Consider the following 16445-nt stretch of genomic DNA (forward strand, 5'->3'; position numbering starts at 1 on the left):
ATTTTGAGTCCGTAAATCTCTCCTTTTTGGGTGGACTCGAATCTCAAATGCATGCTATGGGCTCTTGAACAACCCCATAGAATTTTAAAACACTTCCCCCCAACTTGCAGAACAGTGGATGCAGATATGTGCAACTGCACAGAAAGATGCGTTGCTCCCCAGTATTTCGTGGATTGCCGCGGCTTGCTGAGATTCTGGGGCCTTCAAGGTCGAAATTTTTGATGAAAATGAGTTTATTGTTTGGACAGGGGCATTAGCGGCCGCCGCGTTCATGTGGGCGCTGTGAAAAATAAAGCGAAAACACCTCTGCCGCCTCACCGATGATTGTCATTTTATTTTCGTAATTCATGATTAAATCTTTAATTATTCGGTTGGCTCTACTGGCGTTGCCCCCAATGGAATTCGGATTGCAAACGGCCACGAATTTTAAGTCTGTCAAAGCTCCTGCCAAGACATGAGCATGTCTAGAAGATTTTAGGGTAATCTTATAGGCGGTGTTGTGCATAGGTTTCTATGCTTATAGGTGGCAGATGCAAGCAAAGTATCTTTTGTGAAGCACAGAGCACATTTGCTATGCGCTTGTATACTAAGTGCTTTGTCATGGGGAAGAAATCTCTTGGTTTTCAATATTTAAATTGTAATCGTTATGTGGAAGCCTCACATCTCGTACTCTCTGAACTTGCCATATAATGGACAATGTAACCGTGTCATATTTATTCAATTCGTGTCCCCGAAGCTCCGTAAAAGGACATCTCTGCGCTCGGAGTCGGAAGATTGGGATTCTGGTTCCGAATCTCGGCTCTCGACTCTGACACCGACTGCCAATGTCACGCGCCTGACTCATTTTTTCATTTGTTTACAAACAAACCGCTCCGGAGTGGGCGGTTTGGTGGGTGCGTACACAGTGGGAAACAAGTTAATATTGTATCGTAAATTTAATAATGTATAAATTGTTTGGAAGGCAGCCTTTGAAGGCATAGTAGTACAGTATAAATGTATTCCCCACTTTAAATGGAGCACATTGCAGCTGTAAATCGTTAAAAAGTTAGACTATGATGAGCTGTGATGATTCAGGCAGCCAAGAGCCCATTAGTCGTAGCCTGAAAATGATTATTTGATTTTATAAAACATGTTTTCCCGTGCATCTGCGCTGCCGCCCACTGTGGAAAACATTTGAAATTATCAGCTCTGCACATTGAGCGGAACAGCCCCTTTTCGATTTAGGGTCTTGTAGCGATGAATCTATAGTGAATCCATAAGCTAAATGTTGGAACGTCACGCACCTTCGTATGTAAAGTGTCGAAGAACGATTATGCTTAAACGAGAATTAAAGGTGTATTGAGTTAGTAAAACCAACTGAATTGCAATTCTGCCTACTGTGCGACGCTCTGGCCCTCAGCTCGTTTCCTTAAACGGTAGGAAGCGCTGATCTCAAACCGGTTAGCGCGACCGCTTACAGTGCCATTTGCACGCCCACTGCCACAGCCACTTGGGCAGCCACCCACCCACCACTCGCCGTTTACCACCACACTCTCTCCGCGGCATGCCACACACATCAGATGGCTGCTTGCTCCAGCTAGCCAAGTGGCTGCAAACGGTTCGCACTTGGGTCTTGGATGCAAGCCGCAGTTCGAGGAACTCACTTTCGAGTCGTGAATGGACGGCTCCCACGCAAGATCCGCGAAGTTTTAATGGCCTGCGCCAGTGAAGCGTGCTCACATAGTTGCTTCCCTCGAGGCTAAATATATGAGTCATCTTTATCAATCATCATTAGCAAATTACTTACTTCTGGCGGTCGAACGCCTGTCGGGTATGCAACATAATTTGTTCTGGGCTTTGGATGGTAGAACGCGATATCACATACATTTTCGCAGCTAAAACCCTCTATGTGCTGACTTTGAACACAACTGGGCTTGGTTCAAGGGCTCTACGCTTTACACAGATTAGTTGCAGTTGAAAACTAGAAAAATGTGCAAAGCGTGTATTTTTTAAAGATATTTTGGTAATCATGCCCGTTTCAGAGTGGCTAGGTAGGGTATCCAGGTATCCAGGTACCCAGGTACCCAGGTGGCAGCTCCCGCTGCCGCTCTCCTCTCCCACTCACTGATTCCATTCAGACATTGTTGTTGCGCCGAGAGAGCAGAGCTTCAGCTTCGCCCCATCCTCTCCGCCGTACAGTACTGTGGGGCTAGCGCGATGGGTTCTCTCCGGCTATCCGGCTGTCTGGCTGTCTGGCTCTCTGGCTCTCTGCTCTCTCCTCTCCCTGCGGTTGCGGTGAGGCGCTGCTATAAAAGCAAAGGTTCCCGGAGAATGCAAAACAGTCGGAATCTGAAACGCGGCTATCTCTGCGACACGTCCAACAACAGAAACAACACAGCCCCACACACACACAGCGAACGTCCACCGTCTCGAGGTCTAAATACATATAGAAACACATCGTATTCCCCGTTTTTTTTTGGTTCTTGGTCGCTCCGCCGATTAGCTATTAGCAAGTGAACAAGCTCGAAAGCAGCGCAGAACGGAGCAAGCAGAACAGTATACGTGAAAGCTCTATAAGTCTACAGCAGCAGCGGCAGCAGCAGCAGCAACCACCAAATAACCAAACTACCAGCTACACCAAGTACCAACCGCACAACAATGGCCGAGGCTAACAAGAGGAATATTCCCATCAAGCTGGGCGACTTCAGCGTCATCGACACGGAGTTCAGCAACATCCGCGAGCGCTTCGACTCCGAGATGCGCAAAATGGAGGAGGAGATGGCCAAGTTCCGCCACGAGCTGATGAACCGCGAGGCGAACTTCTTCGAGTCCACCAGGTGAGGCCTGCCAGAGTGGTATTTCAGCTGAGCGCGGGGCGAAAGTCGGAGGGATAGGGCGAAGAAACCCACCACCGCCCAGTCCGATTCGGGGATTCAATCTAAATATAGGCGCACATCTTGCCACACTGCCTGCTGGTCTGGAGCACTATGGATGTACATAATGTACACACAGCGAACAGGGCCGATTTGCGCCCCAGATACCATATTTCTTGCCCGGCCGTCGCTCTGGGGGAGGATGAGTCACAAGTTCTAAATTCTCCGCCGCTGTCTCCGGCCAAGAACACATGTGTATCCAACCCCAGCGCCACCCGCCAGTAATCGCCCTCCCCTCGCCCGGTTCCCTGCCGCCTTTTCTGTTCCCTGTTCCGTTTATGCAACCGTTAAGTAGGGCATAACGGAATTTTTCGAATTTCGAAAATCACCTGTGCCAAGACACCCGGTGGTGTGTGTGCACATGAGCCGCCAGACTGTAGTGTCTTGATAATAAGATAAGATACGTCTTTGCCTTCGCAGAGATACTTCAGAGCAGGTCCATCGATCTGCAGCGTATGGACCATGTTTCTGTTATACATGCCTTTCGAATTCTGAATTATTTTTAAACTTCAACGCGTTTCACCTGGCGAGAGGGGTGCGTATCACATACGTTTGCCCCATTTCGACTTGTTTCAACGTTTATGATTGGGAATTCAAAGAAATGATTGGCTGATTAGACATCTAAGCTAAGCTTGGTCTCCTAAACAAAGTCCAATATCTGGGCTTACTGACCAAATTGGTGATGAATAAACAAACAATGCCCAAAGCATGTGGCTAATATTACGTAGCCGTCGCGGTTGCGCCCTCGTTAGCCCCTCGAATCCGAATCTCCCAATCGAGCAATAGAGCAGCGTTGCGTGGGCGCCCGTTTTGGTTGCTATTGGAACGACCTCGGTCTATGGCTATGACGTAACCCAGCTAATGGGCTACATGTTGTTGTTGCTTTCGCCATGGTCGCCACTGCATTTGCATGGCCACAACAAGAGTAGGGAAACTTTTCTAGGAAGGTCTAGAAACTCCGCTAGCGAAGCAGCCCCCGTTTAAACTTTGGCCATCCAAAGCAAAAGTTGGCAATTAGGAAATTAACCCAAATTGGTTGCCTCCGCCACACCTGTATTTGCTGCAGGTTCTTTCCCGGCCGCAAGTTAAATCAATCGTGAATACAGTGGCGAAGTTAGTTTTTGGATTACTTTGATGAGCAGAAAACATCGTTAGCATTTGATGGCAATTAGTTATGGCAGTGACTTCAGTCTATACCAAACACTCGATTCAATCGGATTATTCACCTGTGAGCGCGACCTTTGACATCCACACTATACCATGGCGTGTCGCCGATTAATGCGCCGCGTGATATCTTCCGAATGACTCAGCGAAGGGTCCTAAATCCACATAGGAAGGTAGCCTCCACCAACGGGTCTGACGTGGCGACCAAGATGTTTGACTTGCACAAGCCTAAGACCAGCCCTTTGCGTTGTCGGACTTACCTAGCCCCTATATAGTAGCCTGACATATATAACTTGGCTTTCTCGGGCGTCCATAAGGCAGCAACAATAAGCTTATGAATATGAGAAGTCTACGTTGACGCCAGAAGCTGTTCAGGGCAATTTGTTGAGTTAAAATTAAATTGGCGTGTATGTAAATATTTTTGAGAACCAAAGAAGGCTCGGGGGTAGGGCGTTGATAGAGACTTGGCCAGCTTTTTATTGAATATCTGCAGATAAACAGACCAAAATGATAAAGTAATCCTTATGATCGTCAGATGTACAGAAATATACACTAGAGTTATACTAGCCATAAGAGCTAGCAAACGCTGTTGAATTTATGATCTGTTGAATTTATGGACTTAATAATCGGCCTTGCGACTGGGTGTGCGCGCAGTTTAAACAAATAAGTACGCTGAGACCATACACATATATTTATCATGCAAATAGCGCTGTGCGAAAAGCTTTCAGTTTAGATGCGATGCGATGAGCACATACTGCGGCGATTTAGTTGCCAATATTGGTTGCTGGATGCTGATAATTTGAATGAGCTGCGAGCGATGATATCATGTCAATTTTTAGCCACCGCTATTGCGCTGCAATCGGTGGGATCGATGACAAAGCTGCGATTGTCGCCGGTAATCGATATTTTAATTCGGCATTGTTCGCACGCACACACATGCACACTGACTGGCAAACAACAGAAGAGAACTATTTTGTTTGCGCTCAATTCGTTCTCATTTCTTTTCTGTTCCTTGTGTCTGTGTTTATTTTTGTTTCTTCTTTGGTTTCCTTTCGTTTGGCGTTTGGCGTTTGGCTTTTCAATAACGAAAAAATATGCATGACATCATTGTCATCAGATGCCGGTGAGATACAGACGCACACATGTGCGGACGTGCACTGCACACACATGAACGAACGTGTTCAAAAGAGAGTGGGCGAGAGGGAGTGGGAGAGGAGGTGCAGCTGCTTCCTCTTGCTTTCCCCAAAGAAACTTTGCCCATGCTAACGGTTATTGGTTCTTATAATTGGCGCTGTATTGGCTTCTCTTTCTGTTCAGCGGGCGATCAACGGCCCCTCCACCTGGACTGCCTGAAAAACGCCGCAAGGTCGCCGGAGGCGCACGCACGCTCACGTTTTGGCCTCGATTGATAAGCTCCCTCTGCTGCTTTTCAACCTCTTCAGCACGGAGTGTCAGTCGATGGTTTTCTTTATCAATGACTCTCGCACGCACACTCATGTGCAAACGCTTCCCTACGACACGCTCACAGGTTTAACGGTCGATTACAGCCATTCAGCTCCGAAAGCCCCCTCCCTATATACACTAAGGTGGACCTTAATGCTAAACAAAGTAATAGTAAAGTGCAAACGAAAGTTATACTATAATCATTAGGTATTAATGCCTCCATAAACTGAATTATGTTTAAGTGTACAAAACATTGTTCAAGAAGGTTTTTTAAAGAACTTCAAAGTAAAGAAATTACGTAAAAATCAATGTTTTTCAGGTAAATAATAATAATAATTCAGCTAAAAAATAATTAGTAACTAAAATGTATTATGATAGTACGGACAATGCAAAAAAAATTAGCTTATAGAGATTCGAAACAAAATTTGATAACTATCTAAATAAAACATTAAACATAGTAAAAAACAAAACCAATTGGTATCTTGGGCTATGTTCAACTGTTTGAAGGTCATCACTATGTGTATATTCTTATAATGCAATTAGAGAAGGGGTCGTTGACCCTTCTGTGATTATGTATATTTGCCTTTTACCTGACTTAATAAATCTCTTTTCCTCTATTTTTCTCTTTCTTGCCGCTTGGAAAACATTAAACAACCGCAATAATTTCCATATTATAATACAACCTCCTCTCCTATCTTAGTTCTACTAAAAAAACAACAACTACCAGGTACAAAAACGTAGAAAGTTTACCAACTAAACTTATTTTGTTCACCCTCTACACAACCCTTATTGTGATAATTGATATAATTGCTCAGTGTAATTGCAATCCCCGCACACCCTTACAAACTAAATAATTATTGCACGTTTAACAGCAAACCTCAATTAGAGAAAGTAAGTAAATCTCCACATTTAGGGTTAGTAGATGTTACAGGAAGTTTGTATTATATAGTTTTCAGAATATAAATGCTTATTAAATTCGTCGGAATGTATGTAACAGGTAGAATAACGCGTTTCCGACTCCATAAAGTATATATATTCTTGATCAGGATCACTAGCCGATCGATCTAGCCACGTCCGTCTGTCCATATGAACGCTGAGATCTCGGAAACTATAAGTTTGTTTCAGCGGGGTGGCACGCCTACCCTAACGCCCACAAAATATCGCCCTGCTGGGAAAGGGGTATCTGATAGTCGGCGCACTCACTATAGCGTTCTTCTTTGTTTTTTTCCGTCGGGAGTCGAGTTTAATTTTGCTTAAAATTGGGATACAAACTTTAAGAGGGGTTATCTATGGCTCTTCTAAAGTGGCAGCCAAGTCACGAGGGTGTTTTTAGGAAGTAGGAAGGAATGTTTATTATATTTATAGACAGCCCTAGCCGTCTTGAACCACGACTTATAAGCCTTGAAGAGCAGCTGCCAGAAAAGATGTATAAGCGAGCAGTTCCCTTGTGCATAGGTCCTCAAAATAGAAAACATAGCATAAGTGTAGTTTGTAATGCTGACATATGGACTGCCTCTGCTCCCTCTGAAGTCGAGCGGAAGTCATATCTATTATTAGGTTGGCCTCGAGCACCACGGCTTTATTATTTGAGTTGGGATCGGCCGGCAGATCAGTTAGATCCCAGAGCAGCATCAGAATGGAGGCCTTCACGCGCACTCTGCAAAATACCTTTCGTAGCACAAGAACCACGACCACTACTACCAACTCCTCCACCAGGTTCCTCCACACATCCCTAACCACTTTGATTTAACCATTGGAATTGTTTTATTTTGGTTCAGCTCCCTTGTGTACTCCTAGTTTCAACGTTCTCCACCCTTCCTTTTGCAGCTCAACGACGAACTCGGCTCTGCCATCCCGAATCCCAAAGCAACAGAACTACGTCTCCGACATTAGCTCACCCTTGATTCAGGTACGGAAACGGGACTGAACCCATTTTACAACTGGAATTATAATAATAAGAGTGTCAATGATTGCAGGATGAGGGCGACAACAAAGTGCTGAAGCTGCGTTTCGATGTCAGCCAGTACGCCCCCGAAGAAATTGTGGTCAAAACCGTCGATCAAAAGCTATTGGTAAGTGATCCCGCACTCTTGCTTGGCGAGGTACTAATGCATATGATTCCTCCGTTCCTCCGATGCAGGTGCACGCCAAGCACGAGGAGAAATCGGACACAAAGAGCGTGTACAGGGAGTACAACCGGGAGTTCCTGCTGCCGAAGGGCGTGAACCCCGAGTCCATCCGCTCGTCCCTCAGCAAGGACGGAGTCCTGACCGTGGATGCCCCCCTGCCAGCACTCACCGCCGGCGAGACACTGATTCCCATCGCGCACAAGTAAGGAGCCAGTCCAGCCCCAGCCCCAGCCCCAGTCTAGTTATCCAATCCAATCACCACGCCCCGGAGAAGGAGCAGGAGGAGGAGTCCAAGGCTACCGCTGATCAGATTAAATCATACACACATTGAGTTTAATCCAGTCCTATCTAAATGATTATTTTTTTGGTTCCGACTTAAAGCTAAACTATGTTACTGACTTACTACTCATTAACTTAAATATAATTCAAATTATTATTAAATTGATTAATTTAATTCATATTTATAATTTTTCCCATTAAACGTATTCAATTTTGTCGTAGCTGTCCCCGCATTGGTTTTCCTTTCCTCTCCCATCAAAAATAAAACAAGATTTATCCAACTGAGTCGACGATCGGTTAAATGGCTTGTTCCAAGTCGAAAATCTAAGCTATTTCAAACTGCGACTTCTACTTGAATCCATTAAATCGGTGGTTGTGAATTTGCAAGTGTTCTTAAATTTCTTTCTATTCTTACGGGGGTGTGAAGTATTTTGAGGTGTGGCAGGTAATCATTTTGCCAACGAACACGTTGACTAGGCCTGACGCCTCCACTCAAAAACCTTTCTCAGCTTAGTGTTCGTACCGAAAAAAGAAAACTTCGGCTCAGATACAGTGTTTGTGCAACACGAACCTACCAAATTGACGGCGCTGCCCAGGGATGTCTTTCCCGAAGACCGGAGGTCCTGTCGTTCTGCAATCCACCCACTTGTGAGCCGACACAAAGTGGCTAGAATCTAGAATCCACTAAGAAACGAAATCCAAACAAAAAAGTATAATAAGCTGGATAGCAGCATAACGAAAATGCCGCCGCAGCTGGAGTGCCAAGATGTAAGAGGCGACGAGGAGGAGAGGGGACGATTGGAGTACAAGGAGATGGATCCGCTGCGGCTGACAACTCTGGTCCTGAGTGCGGATCCACGCTACCGCATCAAGCCAATGCAGCAGGTGGTGTCGGCCCTAGTCGGCGGTCTCATCACGACGTTTGTGGGTGAGTAGACCAGGAAGGTCCGACCTGCGGTCTGGTTAGGGATCTAATCTTCTGTCCGGCCAGTGACACCACTGGAGGTGGTAAAGACCCGAGTGCAGACCCAGCACGCGATCCGCCAGCGAGCGACTGTCTCCAAGCTCTGCTGCGTCTTCCACAACGGCCTGATGACCCACGTGTGCCGCTCCAGCGATATATGCTTCCCGAAACCGGGACGGGACCCCCGAGACCTTCGACCCCTGCGCGGCGCCATGGTGAGTTGGGGTCTTTAACGCCCTGATGGTGATATTCCATGATTTGTGGTGATATTTGATGATTTGTGCTTATGGATGGACAGATCCTTTACATATAGTATATCATGAAAAATCTTTCTTTTCGAACGCAGGACGCGTTTGTCAAGATTGTTTGCACCAGCGGTCTCAGCGGTCTGTGGGCAGGCCTTAGTCCCACGTTAGTCTCGGCCCTGCCCTCGACGATCATCTATTTCGTGACGTATGAGTACCTCAAGAACTCCCTGTCGCAGATCTACTTAGATTCGCAATTGCGCATGTTTGAGCAATCCGGCGCGGAGGACGAAGTGCCCGGCGCGGATGGCGGGGATCCCCTGGACCTGGCCACCAGGAGCCAAAATGTGAGCGCCACGGCGCCGGTGTCCAATGTTCCGCTTCCATATTACGTGCCCATGGCCTCAGGCATCTGCTCGCGCACCATTGTGGTCACGGCCATTACGCCCATCGAGATGGTGCGCATCAAGATGCAGTCGGAGTATATGACCTACTCGGAGCTGTGGCGCGTGCTGCGCTCGCTGATACGCCAGCACGGGATCCTGGGTCTGTGGCGGGGCTGGCCGCCTACCGTGATGCGGGACGCCCCCTTCTCCGGCACCTACTGGGCTGCCTACGAGGCGATGAAGCGGGCCTTCAGCGTGGCGGAACCCTCCTTCCTCTTTAGCTTCTTCACAGGCGCCATCTCTGGAGCGGTGGGTTAGCAGTGCGCTGCCGTCTTCGATACCCCACAATACAACCCTCTGCTAAGCATTGTTCTCGAGAGTTAACACTCGTGTTCCCCTGACAGGTGGCTACCTTTGTGACAATGCCCTTCGACCTAATCACCACCCACACGCAGATTGAGCTGGGTCAGGACGTGCTCTACGAGGAGGTGGCAGCGGGAACCGGAGCGGCATCTGGGACGGGCGCAGGACCGAGGAAGCAGCCCAGTGCCATCGCCAAGCCCTCGATGTTCTCACGGCTGCGCTACATCTACCGGCAGCAGGGAGTTCGAGGTCTCTACGTCGGAGTTGTGCCGCGCATGCTCCGTGTGGTCCCAGCCTGCGCCATCATGATCTCCACCTTCGAGTACAGCAAGTCGTTCTTCTTCCACTACAACTTGGATCTCCAAGAGGCGGGTAGGTAGAAGAGGAGTGGGCTTTTGGCGTTTTGTGTATAACTAGTGTGTTGAATTCTTTTGAGACTGAGTTGCAAAGAGCGAAAAGACTTTTCCAAAGTTCCTTAAATATTTATTTTCAAACAGAAAGGGCTTACAATTTATTTTTTTAGATATTTCTTAAAATGTGTCTTGTGAAATCAGACTTTTATTAATTAACAAAATATAAGCGCTGTGGGTAGGAACTGTTCAAACAATTTAAAAATGCACAGTTTCGTACTTGGGAATCCCCACATAGCCCGATTTTCGATAACTCCGCGAGTGCAGTTCCCTTCCGATAGCACTATCGATATGCCTACCGGCAACAGCTGATCTCCTGCCCAGGCAGCTGTCCATGGGAACGGAATGGAAATGGGACGAAACGGACGAGCACGGTGCTTTATTTTGGACCTGGAGATTATTTCACAACGATCGCGCGGCTTGCCCAACTGCCCGGTTCGCACTCTATAACAAACAAAACCCAGAGCAGCACGCGAACTGCCCCCCATCGTACATCCTCTTGATAACCGCTAACCACCAAATCCAATCGCCGCCAGCTTACCGGGGCTCCCAGTGAAACCACCGCACAAAGCGTGCTCCGGCAGCCAGGAAAGAGAGAGTGCATCTGCCATGGCCAAGAGGGAGGCCTGCGCCCACTTTGCGGCTGCCAGCGCAGCGCTGGCGGCCACTCCCAGCCAAAACCAGTCGAAGGCCACGATGACGGACCCCCGCTTCAGGATCCGACCCCTGCAGCAGGTGGCTTCGGCCTGCACCGGCGCCATGGTGACAGCCTGCTTCAGTGAGTTAGCCCAACCTATGATCCCTGTCTGATTGACATCTACATACGCATTCCCCGTTGCAGTGACCCCCCTTGATGTAATCAAGACACGTCTGCAGGCCCAGCAGCAGGCGCTGCTCTCGAATAAGTGCTTCCTCTACTGCAACGGCCTCATGGACCACATCTGCCCCTGTGGCCCGGACACGCCCAACCCAGCAGCCGCAAAGCCAGCTCCCCGTTTTTCTGGCACCATTGTGAGTAGCAATCACCAGGAGAGTTCCCGTATCTAAACTGAACTTATCCATTGCTGCCCCTGCAGGACGCATTCATCAAGATCAGCCGCACCGAGGGCGTCGGCTCCCTGTGGTCGGGGCTCAGCCCAACGCTTATCTCGGCCCTGCCCTCGACCATCATCTACTTTGTGGCCTACGAGCAGTTCAAAGCCCGCTTCACCGACATCCATTACAAATACATGCGGCGCCTGGACGCCAGCGGCCGCGACATTCCACTTCCGATTCCAATCCTAGTCCCGCTGCTGGCCGGCGTATCGGCACGCATCCTGGCCGTCACCTGCGTCAGTCCCGTCGAGCTGATCCGCACCAAGATGCAGTCGCAGCGCATGACGCACGCCGAGATGTTCGGCACCATTCGGCAGGTGGTGCAGTCGCAGGGCGTACTGGGTCTGTGGCGCGGCTTGCCGCCGACCATTCTGCGCGACGTTCCCTTCTCTGGCATCTATTGGACCTGCTACGAATACCTCAAGAGCTTCTTTGGCGTGGTGGAGCCAACGTTTAGCTTCAGCTTTGTGGCTGGAGCGATATCCGGATCGGTGAGGCTATTTGTCCTTGACCAAAGTCAACTCCCACTAACTTTATTCGTTCCTAGGTGGCTGCCACAATCACCACACCCTTCGACGTGGTGAAAACCCACGAGCAGATCGAGTTCGGCGAGAAGTTCATATTTTCAGGTAGGCCCAATGTGGTTCAGCTTGCTGCAAGCAGATCCCGCACCAGCATTGACAATGGTTCGGTTTGCATTACGGCAGATAATCCCCCCAAGCAACAAGTGCCCACCAAGTCGGTGGCGGTGCGCCTGGCCAGCATCTACCGCCTGGGCGGATTGCCCGCCATATTCTCCGGACTGGGCCCGCGACTCTTCAAGGTGGCGCCCGCGTGTGCGATCATGATTTCGTCCTTCGAGTACGGCAAGTCCTTCTTCTACCACTACAACATCGACCAGCACAATCGCAGCAACCAGGCGGGGAAGGCACAGACGACGTGAACTCCCTCCTAGCTGGCCGTTGTCTACGTGAATCCTATGTAAATATGTAAATTAATGCCAAAGTTGCCAGGAAGTCGGTGGGCAGGCATCGTTTGCTGGATTTGGCGAGCCCCGTCAAATTGTTAAATTGTAGTGAAATAAAATTCTCGTTTTTCCTGGTTCAAAAACAACAAGAAGCTGGCTATTCTCCCATTAGTTGTTAGCTAGGCCCGAAGTTTAACCCTAAACGGAAGCACGTAACCATGTTTTTGTAAAACGAATAAGTATTAAGAATATGGGGCTGAACAAAAATATAGTTTCTGTTAAAAAAAAAAACTACTGTTCAAAAAGTAATTAGTATTATTCTTTAAAATTACCTTTAAGAGCAATATAGGATCAAAATCTATTTATTTTTGAATTGGCGCTAATTTTTCAGTGATCGAAAGCAGCCCGGCATTTCCGATAGCACCAAAGACATATGTTCGCCGCGTGTTATCGATAGACAGTCAGTCAACACGTGCATTCGTGTTTTGTATTTTGTTGTTTAGATTTACTTTATTTATTCCCCGAAATGAGTGAGGCCGCCCCAGAAGCTTTGTCAGCCAAGCCGCCCCCGAAGGCCAAGAAGAATGTAAAGCCGGAGAACAGTATTCCACGTGGCCAGCCCAAGTCCAACCGGCCGTGGAAGACGCCCAAACAGAAGTGAGTGCCCTCGTCCAACTCCCCTGCCAAGCATCTAACCACCGCCATTTCTCTTGAAGATTCAGCAAGATCAAGAAGACCATTAACCGGCTGACCTTCGAAAAGAAGATGGCCCTGCGCGACGAGCTGCGCTACATCAAGGAGCGTTCCAAGGAGATCAAGGAGAAGCGCAAGGAGGACGCCATCCAGAAGCACCAGCGCCGAGTGGAGAACGCCGAGCGCCGACTGGCCAACGAGCGCCGCTCGGAGGTCGTCCAGGTAATCAAGAATCCCGCCAAGCTGAAGCGCATGAAGAAGAAGCAGATGCGCATGATCCAGAAGCGGGACACCAGCCAGGTGAAGGTGGTCTGAAGTGGTTCCCTAGAGTTAACTTCTATTTTTTTCGCTAAATAAATCTAGTTTTAATGCCAAGGAAGGGTTCGGTAACAGATTTATGTATTCAAGTCGCTAAGTGTGTGCGTGGCATACAAACGAATTTAGCTTAACTTAGTCTAGTTTAACAAATGTACATAGTAATTCAAGGCCTCGTCCTCAGCGTCGCCCTTTGCCTCTTCGCCCCCGCCCTCCGTCCGAAACCGTGTCAGTATCTGCTTCCGCTTGTTGTTCAGTGCTTGGCCAGCCAGCCGCCGGTCTACCTCCTGCGCTATCTCCTGCAGCAGTGCCCCGATGCGCGCCCGGAGTAACAGATCCAGCCTGTGGGTCAGTGACTGATCCTGCGCTTGCTGGCTTTCTGTTGCCGGTGGTACTGCGGGCATTTCGAGCAGGGAACTAATGAACCCGAGCAGCAAACGTTCTCTTTCATCCATATCCAAGATGTGAAGTGTGAGACTGTTGCGCTCCCAGGCTTCCGAGCCCGGAGGCTCCAGTCGGTCACTCATCTGCCGGACTATGTCCACGGGCACGCAGTTGGCTCCACTCCGCTTGGAGTTGTCCCGCAGGCAGAGGTCAAGCGACCTGGCGATGTGTATCTGCCCGAAGACGCAGCCAGAAGTGCGGCACAGCTGGTGAAGTTTGTGGCGCATGCTGCGGTAGTAGAAGTTATCGTCGCACAGGATGAGATGGCCGCTGCTGCTTGGGTCGCTGTTGGAGGCAGTACGTCGCCGGGTTTGGGCCGGCCAATCGATGTCTTCTTGAATAGCGGTTATGAGTTGTTCTATTGTACCAAAGATGCGCCTACGCTGCTCCTTGTACGCCAGCTCGGCCGAGGGTCCAGCATCGAGGAAGTCGTCGTAGCACAGGTGAACGATGTGGCGGACGCGGAGGGCAGCCTGCTGGCCTAAAAGCCAGGTGCACAGTGAGGACTTGCCCGCTCCGGGCAAGCCGATCAATGCAACAAGGCAAATGCCCCGCATGGTTATGGTTGTTGTTATGGAAAGAGTGTTTATGGAGATGACGGCTGACTGCGTGTGTGTGTGGAGGACGGGCTGGATTCCGCGATTAGCTATCCAGGATCGAGAACAGCAGCTGCGGCGTGGCACACCACCCCGGGGACTGGTGCTACATGGACAGGTTGCCGGCGACAGGCGGCTGAACGGGAGTGAGCACTGTCGTGGCGGCCGCCTCTTTCAGTCGCTGATTCTCCTGCTCCTTCTGCAGCTGCTCGGCCTTGCGGGCGTTCTCCTCAACTTCCTCCAGGCGCTTGGCGTTGATGGTGGTCTGCACGTCCACATAGACCTTCATCATATTCTGATTGAAGCGGGCGAACTTGGTGACGCACCTGTCCACGCAGATGTCCTGCAGATGTGGGTATTTATTGGGCGTGGCTCTCGAGGACGCGATGCCCTAGCTGTTACTCACCTCCTGGCCGCCCAGGTCGCGCTGGCTCAGATTATCCACGCATCGGCTGAAGCACAGTTCCGTCACTTTGTTGTATAATGTTAGAAAGTCCTTCAGCTGGAAGGCATGGAAGGTGAGTACGGGTCATCTGCGGTGAGTTCACTTTCTGCACGGCTTACGTTACGCAAATTAGGATCCATCGGTCGACCAGGCTTGTGTTTTAATACAGCAATTACACAATTTAACTTTAATTTACAATCACGTTAGAGAGGGAAAGAACAGCTGATTTCCTCCTATTCGGAAAAACGATAACTGTGTGCAATCGATACTGGTGAGAGGAAGTCTGAGCTTGCAATCGAATTCAAAACTCGAAAAGGTACTACAGTGGACGAATAAATTTTAAAAATCCACAGGGCCACGGAAACGAAAGAGAAACGTTAAAAGTTGTAGCTTAATGTAACCAAGTAACTCCTTAAATTGTGTATAAGGAATGCCCTACCTCGTTGAGCTCGAAATTAAATTCCCAATCGATTGGCATTCAAACCTGAAAACTTTTATTTTTGATCCATTTTCGCAAGTAAAAACATGATGTTGGCATTCCACTTTATTTTGACATTGCTTAGGCAGCCATTATCTTATTTTATGTACCAACCATAAAGCCAAAATACCGCATTTCTTGTCGTGCAAATTATCAAATTCCTACGCTTCTTAGTTTCAGACACCAGGCGAACATAAACTTTTAGCACGTGTCGAAACGATCAGCTGATCAGTTTATTCTAAGCTTATTAGAGATGCTCTAGTGATTGCTTCCCTTTGTCACGGTCCAAGCAAATGCATGGGGTTTCATTTTAATGCCGTGCCTGTCGTGACTAGACTGCGACAAGCTCGTGACGAAATCGTGATACCGACTTGCTTGCGCATCTCTCGTCTGCGCTTTGCTCTTAACCAACGGTTCTTTCCCATGGAGATCGCTTGCTATTGGTCATTTGGGAGAGGGGAAATATGGAAGGGCAGCCATCTTGGAAAAAAAACAGCTGTTTAGGTTAGCATATTGCTACCAGGTGCCACTTGCTATGTTTTCTGTTCGCCTGGTGCCTGAGACTGAAACACCAAGCATTTCGACTGAAAAATTGTTGCGAATCCCATCGATTTGTTGAGGCAAACTTCTTAATTCTTAATTTCAGACACCAGGCGAACATAAACTTTTAGCAGGTGTCGAAACGATCAGCTGATCAGTTTACTTTAAGCTTGTTAGAGATGCTCTAGTGATTGCTTCCCTTTGTCACGGTCCAAGCAAATGCATGGGGTTTCATTTTAGTGCCGTGCCTGTCGTGGCTAGACTGCGACAAGCTCGTAACGAAATCGTGACACCAACTTGCTTGCGCATCTCTCGTCTGCGCTTTGCTCTTAACCAACGGTTCTTTCCCATGGAGATCGCTTGCTATTGGTCATTTTGGAGAGGGGAAGTATGGAAGAGCCGCCATCTTGGAAAAGAAACAGCTGTTTAAGTTAGCTTATTGCTACCAGCTGCCACCTGCTATGTTTTCTGTTCGCCTGGTGCCTGAGACTGAAACACCAAGCATTTCGACTGAAAAATTGTTGCAAAGCCCTTCGATTTGTGGAGGCAAACTTCTTAATTCTTAATTTCAGACACC

The 16445-nt window shown here is 48.6% G+C and overlaps 5 protein-coding genes across 11 annotated transcripts; 3 read left to right on the forward strand and 2 right to left on the reverse strand.

The window, feature by feature from the left end:
• The first annotated feature begins 2313 nt into the window (after positions 1–2313).
• On the forward strand, positions 2314–8319 carry LOC108024188 (heat shock protein beta-1). 2 transcript variants are annotated; one of them, XM_017094033.3, is made up of 5 exons: positions 2314–2816; positions 6220–6246; positions 7347–7428; positions 7496–7591; positions 7660–8319. In XM_017094033.3, exons 1-5 carry the CDS (start codon positions 2638–2640, stop codon positions 7852–7854), a joined length of 579 nt encoding a protein of 192 aa, XP_016949522.1. In that variant the 5' UTR covers positions 2314–2637; the 3' UTR covers positions 7855–8319. The 2 variants fall into 2 exon arrangements, with proteins under 2 accessions (XP_016949522.1, XP_016949523.1); XM_017094034.3 differs by lacking the exon at positions 6220–6246.
• Positions 8320–8394: 75 nt separating this feature from the next.
• Positions 8395–12509, forward strand: LOC108024187 (probable mitochondrial glutathione transporter SLC25A40). Of its 6 annotated transcripts, none has more exons than XM_017094028.3 (5): positions 8395–8855; positions 8919–9106; positions 9238–9831; positions 9927–10257; positions 10832–11002. In XM_017094028.3, exons 1-5 carry the CDS (start codon positions 8669–8671, stop codon positions 10849–10851), a joined length of 1320 nt encoding a protein of 439 aa, XP_016949517.1. In that variant the 5' UTR covers positions 8395–8668; the 3' UTR covers positions 10852–11002. The 6 variants fall into 6 exon arrangements, 5 of the variants coding, with proteins under 5 accessions (XP_016949517.1, XP_050742013.1, XP_016949520.1 ...); XM_050886056.1 differs by having other exon boundaries at positions 10409–10898; XM_050886058.1 differs by lacking the exons at positions 8395–8855; positions 8919–9106; positions 9238–9831 and adding exons at positions 11137–11306; positions 11372–11881; positions 11938–12509 and having other exon boundaries at positions 10116–10257; positions 10832–11073.
• Positions 12510–12797: 288 nt separating this feature from the next.
• Positions 12798–13429, forward strand: LOC108024239 (coiled-coil domain-containing protein 86). The gene is made up of 2 exons (XM_017094120.2): positions 12798–13014; positions 13074–13429. The coding sequence occupies exons 1-2, from the start codon at positions 12884–12886 to the stop codon at positions 13363–13365; spliced, it is 423 nt and encodes a 140-aa protein (XP_016949609.1). The 5' UTR covers positions 12798–12883; the 3' UTR covers positions 13366–13429.
• A 3-nt stretch (positions 13430–13432) lies between these two features.
• LOC108024238 (L-seryl-tRNA(Sec) kinase) lies at positions 13433–14366 on the reverse strand. The gene has a single exon (XM_017094119.3). The coding sequence runs from the start codon at positions 14364–14366 to the stop codon at positions 13506–13508; it is 861 nt and encodes a 286-aa protein (XP_016949608.1). The 3' UTR covers positions 13433–13505.
• Positions 14367–14505: 139 nt separating this feature from the next.
• LOC108024240 (mitochondrial import inner membrane translocase subunit Tim10B) lies at positions 14506–15117 on the reverse strand. The gene is made up of 3 exons (XM_017094121.3): positions 14970–15117; positions 14812–14907; positions 14506–14748 (listed from the first exon to the last, which is right to left on the reverse strand). The coding sequence occupies exons 1-3, from the start codon at positions 14988–14990 to the stop codon at positions 14512–14514; spliced, it is 354 nt and encodes a 117-aa protein (XP_016949610.1). The 5' UTR covers positions 14991–15117; the 3' UTR covers positions 14506–14511.
• Positions 15118–16445: the final 1328 nt, after the last annotated feature.

This window comes from Drosophila biarmipes, chromosome X, assembly GCF_025231255.1.
Source record: "Drosophila biarmipes strain raj3 chromosome X, RU_DBia_V1.1, whole genome shotgun sequence".
Classification (NCBI taxonomy): Eukaryota; Metazoa; Arthropoda; class Insecta; order Diptera; family Drosophilidae; genus Drosophila; species Drosophila biarmipes.